Here is an 11,164-nt window from a genome sequence, read left to right as displayed (position 1 = left end):
GCAGTCTATATTTGAAGGCACACTTCTCTTTTTTCCCCCTCTTTTATATCACTATGAAATTATAAAAGAAAAAAAAACGTCCTAAACCCTTGGTTTAGACAGATTCGACTTACTTTCTGCAGTCACACCATTATGCCTTGAGCAGAAGCTGTGAACACACCACCGATGCTCACAGCCACACTGAGTGAGCATCCTCTGGCTGCCTCTCTCCTGCACGCAGCCAGTTATGCAGATTAGATATTCGTAATGACCACGTGACGCAGAGAGGCAGACAGATGAGGCTTGATAGGCCTATTTTCAGCCCACGGAGCTGCTGATAGCTCTGCGAGTGTTGGACAGGGTCCTCGTGGCTGCTGGCCTCGATAACAGAGGGGCGGAAAATCAATCACCTTCTTGACAGCCGTAAGAGAAGTCCCGCCCATTTACCTCCCCTCCCCGTCTCTTCCTCCAGTTAGTGCGTTTCTTGTCTACTTTGCCACTTTTAGAGAATGTCGTACCGATCTTGCATGTGGGAGAGCAGCACATGTATGTCACTGCCTATGTGAGCTGGGATATGATTGCATAGGTGGGCAGGTAGCACCTGGAGAAGCCCTGGCAGGATTAGAGAGTTGTAGGAGTTGGTTACGGTGAGGAACACATGTTCAGGTCACCGTGCTGCTCCAAACACTGTTCCTCTCATTATATTTCCCTCTCTGCCTTTTTTTTCTCCCATCCACAAAATCCCGTCTTTCTCTCTCTCTCATACCCCCACATGTGTGTATGAGGACTCCAACTATGTGTTTATGGGGTGAGGAGGGGGTTACCAAATCCTTAGAGAGGACTTGGCAGTCGCCTTTCTCCCTCTCGCTTCATTGCTTCGGTCCTTCCCAAATCCTATTTCACGGTGCCAAGCATGCGCTCCCTGGGATCTCACAACTCCCATCTCCCGACGCAGGTTTAAGCCCTTCTCTTGGCACCGCGACCGGGCACGGAGAGATGGCATGTGACGTGTATCAGCACCACCAGAGACAAAGACACACCTATTATCATTGCTCGGAGTTCATGCAGCTCACACGTGTGCACAAATATTAGCTAGATGAATTAGTGGCAACGGTTAACCTCAGACAGGAGGCAAGGGGTCACAGAAACCTGCAACCAAGCAGAACTGAACATACTCCAAAAGTCAGTGAATCAGACAGCAACAAATCAGTCTAATGCGGCTGCAACTGTTCAAGCTTTATGAATGAACAAACTGAAAACAAAACATGCGACACTTAATTGGTACTTTCTCTTAATTTGCTCTCACAAGGTACAGGATAAACGTAGCGGTTCTCCAATTACAGCTACTCAGGAAATTAATTAGTGAACAAATTACCTGAATCTACAGCAACTGAGTCAAGAGGGAGGGAATAAGGACGCTTCATTTAGCCCATCTGTGTGATTTTGGATAATGCCCATTAGATGGCGCCAAATACCAGATGGTTTGTTTTCATGCAAAAGTGTTCATGAAAAACTTTAAACCTTTTCGAATTTTGTCAAGTTTTAAAATCCCAGATATGATGGGATTATGTCAGGAACTTATATTACATACTAATATAAAGTAGTGATAATTGTCAGATGGAAGGAGAGTTATACACATTTTAAAATATCTTTCAGAAGTAAAATCTGAAAAGTGTGGTGTTCATTTGTATTCATCCCTTTGAATCATTCAAATAAAACCACGTTTTGCTGCAAATACAACTTTAAAAGTTTTGTGGTATTTTTCTAACATCTATAAAAATGGCTCAATCTCAATCAGACCGTGAGCGTCTCTTCTCAAGATTGGGTTTGAATCTATACTTTGACTAGACTACTTTACTACTTTCCATTGCGGCTGTGGTTGTATGATTTGAGTTGTTGCTTCATTCCTCCACGATTGTCCTGTGGTTAGTTCCATCCATCTGCCCATCAAATCCGATCAGTGTTTCTACGGGAAGAAAAACATCTCAGCAGCATGATGTCACCACCATGTTTAACTGTGAGGATAGTTAGTTCTGGATCATGTCCATTGTTAGTTTTTTGCAATACACACCATTTTGCCTTTAAGCTAAAGATTATAATCGTGGTCTGATTTGACCAGAAGACCTTCTTCGACATGTTGGATGTAAGAAGGCATCCAGCTTTTTTTTACACGGCTTGTGGCAAATTACAAGCAGGATTTCTCATGACTTTCTTTCAAAACTTTGTTCCTGGGAAACTTCCATCAAGACCAGATTAGTGAAGAGCACCACTGTGGATAGATTCTTTATTCTGAGCTGTAGATCTGAGCAAGTTTTCCTAAATTACCAAGGTCAGAACTTTGCTGCTTTTCCCAGCAATGGTCTCTTTGCTCAGCACAAGTGCATGGTCATGTCTTAGTAGGTTTGCAGTTGTGACACACTCATCAGTTTTATATGATGGGTTGAACAGGTCTCTGAGATGTTTAAAGCATGTGACATTTTTTTATAGCCAAACCCAGCTTTGAACTTTGAGTAGCTTAATTTCTTATCCATCTGAGTTGTTTCTTGGTCTTCTTGGTGTCTTTTGTTCGCTCATATTTTCTAACAAACCTCCGAGGCTTTTAACAAGACACATGGATTTATAATCATATTACATATTACATATTAGAAAGGCACACTACATTTACTAATTAGCTTACTTTTTAAGATCATTTCTTGCATTAGATTTTTTTCAACGGTAACAGAGTAAAGAGAGTGGATGAAAGTCCAAGCCTTTGAAAATTATTTTCTTTCCATTTAATAATTATTTATGTCTTTGTTTTTGATGCTTTTTAAAATCCAGAGAAAATACCTTCAAGTTGTTGTTAGTTTAATGTGACAAAATAGAAAAGAAAAGTTCACACAATGTGAATACTTTTACTAGGCACTGAAATGATTAAATTAAATAGTTTACTAATACCCTCAGAGGATTTGGGGTAAACCTAACAATCCACTGTCAAATCTCCTCATGCAATTATCGGCTGATCTCACTGTGCAACATGTACCTAGTTTCTGTTGATAACTGCGCTTAATGAATTGAAACCATCAAAGTTCACGTTGTTCTGCGACAAGCAACGTAAAAGCGAGCCTAAGCACATTTTCCACCTCATCAAAATATACAATTGCAAAAAAATAGAACAAGTGCAGGCTATAATTTCTAAATACTGTCAATAAACAGTTACATTAATAATCTGGTCAGTACTTTTAAACAATGTCTTCAACCCTTTGTAGAGTTTCTATAACAGATTCTAAAACTTTACGGGACAACAGCTCTTTTAATATTGATGCTGTTGTTTCTCTCCGCAATATTCCTCATATTCTCAATTTTCCAAAGCAAAGAAACTGGATATGGGGATCATTTCTATGTGTACAGTATAATAGGATCTGGGATTTGTGCTGACAGCAATGCAGTGTCAGCGGCTTGCAGGAGCTGTTCTGATGAAAACTACAAGAAAAACGTGTACTGAAAATCTCCTGTATAAATATTTTAGTAGTGTAGCAGCCACTATACAACTTGTCAGCATATGGGACTTGGCTGATTTGCCCATTTTTCCTTTTCTGTGGAGTAAACCATCTTGAGTCAGCACAAGCTTCTATAACTAAAAATACCTTGAAATGTACAGGCAAAACTTCATACCCTTACTGACACAGCAACTGTCACTCATTTCCCTGCAGTTAACACAGCAGTCAGCACATTGAAGTTTGAATCCATTGGGGAAATGCTTCTTCCAAAGAAACTTTTCAATTGCTCTCCATTTTCAATTGGAGAGCGAGACTCGATATTTTCACTCTGAGAAACTGAACTGCTCTCACTCAAAACTCTCCATCACTGCTTACAGATATATGCCCTGCTCCCTCTCTGCTCAGATTTTATGCTTCCAGGGGAAATACGATTTATTCTGCTCCTGTCTCTCACGATTTGTTGGTGTTTGAACTTTGAGTTTTGCTAATTTGATCAGTCAGTTGCACTTTAATTTGCTCAATCATGTCAATTAATTTTTTAGCATCTAAGGTAAAGATGTGTTAAAAGTCTTAACCTTTTATTGCAGTTGCATACACTTTAAAATAAAATGTTGATGGAAAACAAAGAAATTATAATATGTGCAAAAGCAATGGGATCTGTGGTTCTGCGGGTTGATGTCTCCTCCAAAGACTCCAAAAACCTTATAGGCATCGTGAACTATTTGAAACTTTGAATAGAAATCAGATTCTAACAAAATAATCAATGTGGTTTCGTATTTTATCTTCCAACAGTATAGTGGTTTAAAAAAGCATAGTCAATTAAACACACATTTTTCATCGGACACAAAACCTAGCCTTCTTCCATTGTCACTTCAGTCCTCAGAGCTAAATCATATATAAACTTGTAGGGTGTTAAGTGAGGATCTGAGGCTGGGTGATTTCTAATGTGTGCAAAGAGGAATGGTCAAAGATCCCAACCTCTGTATCCTCCAGTGTTGTGTAATGTTGGAGAAGATTGGCTTATTAACTAAAAGTAGTTGTGAAAATATTAGCAATAAAAGTGTTCCTGTTAAAAAATTAATTATTTTCAGATTTATACATTCTGCACACACAGACCTGGTGGTGGCTTGAGGTAAGTTCCCCACTCCCCCATATATGAAGTAACTCAGTATCACACGCACAGATGACAGAAGCAAGAAAAGAACAATGACCCAGTTCCTCCACTCGAACAAAATCAAAGCAGCCAGTCACCCATGTGATAATCTCAGCAGCAGCTGTGGAAATATTAACCTTGCCCGCAAGCAGCGCAGCAATTTCAGCCCACTTTAGTTTAGAAATCAAGGCCAGCACACAAATCTAAAATGTTGATCATCATAGTTAAAAAAATTCAGCAATAGATTAAGACTTAAGTATTATAAGAATTGATGAAAAACCATCCAGGATGAAGAAGCTAATGCACTGAATGTTTCATTTTCGTCAATATGGCAGCAACATAAATTTTTTTTATGACTGCGTAGTGTGCATAAAAATGACTTTAATACATCTACATGAATGATGCAGCTAATGAGCAAAGAGCTTACTGTAATGTGTCCACTGAAGCAGACTCATCATAGCAGTCTGAGTGCCCCCAGGGTCTAGACGAAGAGAAACAGCTGCGTCAAGGATTAACAGGTCAGAATGAAAGTGTTGTATCCCCATGCAATATTAATAGGGTCTGGCTTAATTGACAGCATTAATAGTGCAAATGAATGTCTGGGTCAGACATCCTTTCTGTTAGAGGATCTCCATCTGAGCTGCAGCTAATGTTGGATTTTGTCTTGAACAGTCATGCAGTTGGTGTTTGGACCTTGCATTGTGTTTGACTTCAAGAAGAATACAACTCAAGTGGCCTGGCTACGTATTGTCTGACTGGAAATGTAAATCATATTTGTAAGTCAGTAAATAAGAGAGTCTTGATCAACATGAGGACACTGGCCCATTTCTAGTCCATTTATCAATAATGGCCCCATATTTAAATGTTGGCTGTATTTCTGACTTTTTTGTTTCCTGTAAGTGAAAATATTCAATCAAATTGCCTAAAATTTCTGCACCATTGTTTAATGGAAATAAATCTGAGACATTACATTGTGGTTCTTGTTTTTCTTTTCATACAGTAATTCACTTGTTCCTACATTCTCATAAAAACTAAAAAAGAAAAGAAAACTGTACAGGAAAGTCAAAATAAATGTTATACTCTTTGGAAGATTTGTATTTAAGATAATTTTATTACAGCAATACATTTGCTTGTTTTTGTTGTTGTTGTTTTTTTATCACAAATGAGAAAGGTACTACTCCAAACAGAATAAAACAACATAAAATGACTTTCTGTTTTGGAAAAGACATCTGGATTTCTTTACATTTTATTAAAAAAATTTATGTGAAAGTTGTTTATCCAGCCACAATCAATGGGGAAGTCTTCATTAGAAATACAGCAATCAAACCCATCTTTTAATTCCTGATCAAATATTAGTTTCCTCTAGTTTTGATTCTCTTTTAGATTCAGGTCAGGACTTACTTGACCACTGCTAATATTACCACCAGTCAGAAGAAACGTGTTGGTAAAATACAAAGAACAAACATTATAGTGTCAGAAAGGTTATTAGTAATAACGAAACAAACTCTGAAATGCATTTTTGGTGCTATTTTTTTCTCTCTTTCGGGAATCTGCAGGAAAGTGAAACCTGAGAGCACTTTAGAAGAATGCTGCAAAGCCCTTTGATGACTAGTGACAAATATTTCAAGGAGAGTACTGTACCAACTGAAGAGCTGCCACCCTGACCTCTGAAATGCATGTGCTCTGGTTTAGACAAACCAGCCGCTTGCACTCAGGGCACTCAGGGTATGTGAAATGCCTCTGACTAAACATACTCAGAGGTTAAATATACTGATGGAGAAAAATGATGTCAAAGACCCACAGTGTACAAGGGCACACAGTAATGGAAAGTATTTTAGGATATTGTATAAACTTTTCTGCACCCCTTTGCTTCCTATTCTTGTCTCTAAGCTTCATCTGTTGCTAACTAACACTTTGAAAAACAGAGATAGGTTCCTAGAGTTTCTAAATGTGGAAAGTTATCAGGCTAATCTCCTGTGGAACCAGCTCCCAGTTTCAGTCGGTGAGGCAAACACCCTGTCTACGTTTAAGAATAGACTTAAAACTTTCTTTTTTGAGTAAGTTTGTAGTTTGCCTGGTTTAGGTTATCTTGAGCTATCTCTGTAGCTACACTACCATACGCTTAGGCTGCCGGATTACAAAATGACCATTCTACTACTTTCTCCTACTCTCCAATTATTTGCAGTTGTTTTGCCAATTTGAGCTAAACCGAACTTGACTGCATTGTTTGATAACTAAAAATGTATGTGCTTGACTCTGAATCTGTCTACATGATTTGATTGCAGTTCCTTCAGATTAAATGAAGAGGTACAGTATATATAAATAAACTGAAAATGGAACGGAATGATTTCGTTTAAAACTTATTCATGTGGTAGGATGGCCCAGTCTAAGTTTACACCCACATCTAATTGAGAATCTGTTGTAAATCGTGAAAACTGCTTCTTTCCAATCTCACTGAGCTTATATGAAGGTGTTTTGCAAGAAGACAGGGGGAAAAAAGTTAAGTCTGAAAAGTTTATAGAGACAAACCCCAAAAGACCGTGGTCACAGCAAAAGTTGATACTTTTAACTGTTCAAAAATCCAGTTAAAATATATTGAAATACATGGTTGTAATGTGGCTAAATGTAAAGCATTCCTCATACTACTATCCATAAACATACAAACCAATTTAGAGCTAAAATATGCAGTAAAAATTATTCTGATTTTTCTCTTTATTTATTTATTTATTTATTTTTTTGCTCTGTCCCAAAGAGCGCTATTTGATTTGATCCTGGGCGCAAAGATAAAATGCACTGCAGTCGGATTTCTGCCATCCGACATGAGCAGGTGCTCGCTGCATCAGACCTATTTAAATGCGAGATCTAAGGAGCACATGTGCGCATGCGCCGCGCAGTCATCTGACGAGTGCGCGCAGTTGACGCTTCACAGCACCACACAGAGAGGGCCACGGTTCTTACTACGGAGAGAGACACACACACACACACACACACACACTCGGTCTCCGCGAAGACTCGTCCGTTTCAGGATTAAGCACTTTATCGAACACTGAACCCACAACAACCCGAGCCGGAGGTTTGAAACCAGGCGAGTAGGTGGAAGAGCGGAGGAAAGAAATCCTGCTGAAATGTGGCGGGCGACGCCGGAGTAACGGTTTTTGGAGCAAGGCTCGAGGGGGGGGGAGAGCTGCGTGGGTCTTCCAGGGATGCCATGAAAATCACAGGAGCGGAGTAACACGGGAGAGAGAGAGAGACCGTCGCTCCTCGCTACAATCACAGACACGCCAGGGGCGCTGGTGGCGGTGGTGGCGGAGAGAGAGCGAGAGATGGATCCAGCTGGAAACATCCGCTTGTTTAGGTAGCGCTTACGAAGATCCAGGGAGAGCTGACCCGTCTCTGTCGCTCAGTTTGTAGCCGCCGCCGGGGAGCTGTCTCAAAGGATGGATTTCAGCCTGCTCCGGAACATCATCAGCAGATACGTAAGGGCCGCCGTCTGTCAACACTATCATTCCATCTCCGATGTTTTTATGTGCTGCAGAGTGTTATGGGTGTTTTACTTCTAGCCTTGCATTGGTTTTCCCCCTCCCTCGAGGTGGGTGACACGCAGAATGACAAACGCTTTGCTCATCTGCAGTGATGCACATGTCAGTGGATCAGCTTTGGCAGGAGCCTGACTGTTGTTTTTGTGGAGCTCAATGAGAATGTGCCAGTGGTTGCAGATCCGGTAATAACTGTGGGGGTGTGTTGGACACATCTGAACTTTGCTGGCTCGTTTACAGTGCTTTGCAAAAATATCCATACCTTCTTGGACTTTTTCCACAGTTCTTCTCCTACACTGCAAAGTTTAATGTCTGTCTCATACTTTTGAAATGGAAGGAAAGGATATGTGGTCTTCTAAAAGTTTTGGGAGTAAAAATGAGAAAAGTCTGTGCTTCTGTAGTGTCCCTTTGAGTCAATAAATTACATTGGACCACCTTTCAAGTAATTTGAGACTTTGCAACTCTAGTTGAGATTAATGTTATTTTAGTATATCTGGACTTTGACTAGGCCATTTTAGCTCATGAGTATGCTTATTTTATGACTCCGCCAAGCCGAAAGGTAGTAATCAACAAAAAGAATAACGTTAATTAGCAATATTTATTATTACAGAGAGTTTCCCATTAACTATCCATTCCTTTGTCAGTCCATTAATATTTGACCCGAATTCAAACACCACTTCAGGCGGACAAACCCACATAAAACACTACAGTTACTCACTGCAAACTAATGATGCACTTGATTCACTGCAGACTAAACCCAAGATCACACTCCAAACAGGATTGAGTCACACATATTTAAGATTAACGGCGACATGGAATGCTTATATTCTGGGAAGTGACCCGAAAATGAAACACAGGACATAAAAGCACAAAAAACAAAAGAAAAATAGTTAGTCCGCCCTCACAAATACTAAGGAGAAACAAACAATCCAAAGGCCGGCTGAACTAACAAAAAAAAACAAACTCTAAAGAATATCAGGAAGCAGTAATAGAACTGTAAAAACAAAATGCATAAAATACTAAATGCTTGTAATAAACACTTTAATCAAATCAGTCTAAAACAAATTAAAAAACACTGCATACCTGTGTCACATAAGCCAACACTCACCAAAATTTTCTTTCATCAGTGGATTTATTCTTGCCACTCTAATGCAGTATATTTGACCTTTTTACTGCTGTTACAAACCAGTGATGATCTTGTTTTGGCATAAAAAAAATTTGAAAATTGAAAAAACTTGTAATGTCAAAGTGAAAAGTGATTTTCTTTATAATTATGATAGGAATCTGTAACATGAAATAAGTTCATGTATTTTTAGTAGATACATCTTTGGCTGCAATAACAGCATGAAGTCTGCATGTATAGGTTTCAGTCAGGCTGCGCATCTGGATGCTGCAATTTCCTCCACTTGTCCTTGTTCAAGCTGTGCCAGGTTGTGTGGGGATCATCTGTGAACAGCCTTTTTCAAGTCCTACCACAAATGCTCTGGTTTTGAGGTCTTGGCTTTGACTGGGCCACTCCTCTCAACCTTATTGTCTTCAAACCATTCCTGTGTAGTGTTAGCTGGATGCTTTGGGTAGTTGTTCTCTGAAGCTGTAGTTCTCTTGAAGATGGAAACAGATTGTTCTGGATTTCTCTATATTTTGCTATATTTGTTTTATCTCCTTTACAAGTGTCATCCAAACATAGCATCTTCCCTGATGGCCAAAAAGCTCCATTTTGGTCTCATTAGATCAAAGAACTATCTTCCACTTTGCCATGGAATCTCCCACATATCTTTAAGCTCTTTGCCAGTCTGTCATAAAGCTTTGACTGGTCAAGAAAACTGGCAACAGTTGTTGTCTGCTGAGCCTTCCCCGTCTCAGCTGCTGGAGCTTGTAACTTCTTTACCATAGTTAGAGGTGTTCTTTAGTCTCGTTTTTGCACAGTCACGCAGTTTGTGAGGACGACCTGATCTATGCAGAGTTACACATGTGACATGACGGATTTCACTAAACTCCACAGAAGTTGTCTGCTGTGTTCCTTGGTCTTCATAATGCTGTTTGTTTGCTAATGGTCGTGAACCCTTCGCAGAACAACTGTACAGATGGACTAGTTGGTCTAAGATGGCTTGTGAACGCTGTTTGTTGCCTTAGATTTTATTTAGAGGTAACGGAGTAAAGGTTGATTAATACCATTGCTTGGCACCCTTTTCAGATTTTTATTTGTAAATGGTTTGTAAAACCAAACATTGAATTCCCTCTGCTCAAAATAATACAATACTTGAATATAAGTTTCCAGTGAAACAGTGATGCCCCTCGCCAGGCTAAGGGTTTCTTGTTGTAAGGCTTTTTCATGCACCAGTAACAGTGAAAACCAAGACGGGTTTATAGTTCACGCATTGAACTGGGTGTGCAGTGAAACTGATGTGAGCACATATCTTTGTAAACAAAGAATAAAGTGTTGAGTGTGCACTTATCTCACATACGTTCGCTTAATACATGTCCTTAAGACTATAGTTTTTGCTTTTTAAGACTATAGTTACGTAAATATTCTAAATAATGTCATACAGTATCATATAATTTATCTTGCCATATTGGGCTGTTTGTTGGTGGACTGCCCTAGTGCCTCTTAAACCAGACTTAGTAAGTTTCTGTGAGACATTTTTTCAAGTCTCTCACAGTCGTCACTACACGTGTCTGCTGTCCTCTGTCTCCCGTATAAGTAGAAACTTTTAAGGCCAGGAAGAGAAGCGCATCTTTGTGGCAAACTATAAATGTCCGCTAAACAACATCATTGTAAAGCTGAGCTGTAAACATTAGCCACATTACTGGTTGGCCTGGCCTGAATGAGTCGCTGCCTTCAGCAACCTCTGATTATCTGGCAGGACAGGAAGCAGCTGGTTGGTGGGCGGCTGAGTTGGAGAGAAAAAAAAACATAGTGTGTTTGAGAAACCCGCTGTGACAGGGCCTGGTGAAGCTTTCAGCACTTTTCACACATTTCCGACGCTTTTACCTGTTCATATGACAAACCCTAGTGT

General features: G+C 39.7%; 1 protein-coding gene across 4 annotated transcripts in view; it reads left to right on the top strand.

The window, feature by feature from the left end:
• The first annotated feature begins 5,873 nt into the window (after positions 1-5,873).
• Positions 5,874-11,164, top strand: part of LOC114147913 (probable phospholipid-transporting ATPase IH) — a 40,788-nt gene continuing 35,497 nt past the window's right edge. For 2 of the 4 annotated variants that reach the window (XM_028022694.1, XM_028022697.1), the window contains exon 1: positions 5,874-8,087. In XM_028022694.1, coding sequence (XP_027878495.1) covers positions 8,049-8,087 — 39 coding nt within the window. In that variant the 5' untranslated portion in view covers positions 5,874-8,048. The remainder of the gene's footprint in view (positions 8,088-11,164) is intronic. The other 2 variants (XM_028022693.1, XM_028022695.1) reach the window with 1 other exon arrangement.

The sequence above is a fragment of the Xiphophorus couchianus genome, chromosome 7, assembly GCF_001444195.1.
Source record: "Xiphophorus couchianus chromosome 7, X_couchianus-1.0, whole genome shotgun sequence".
NCBI classification, from domain to species: domain Eukaryota; kingdom Metazoa; phylum Chordata; class Actinopteri; order Cyprinodontiformes; family Poeciliidae; genus Xiphophorus; species Xiphophorus couchianus.
Note: the sequence above shows the minus strand (reverse complement) of the source record. Positions and strands in the feature narration are given on the sequence as shown.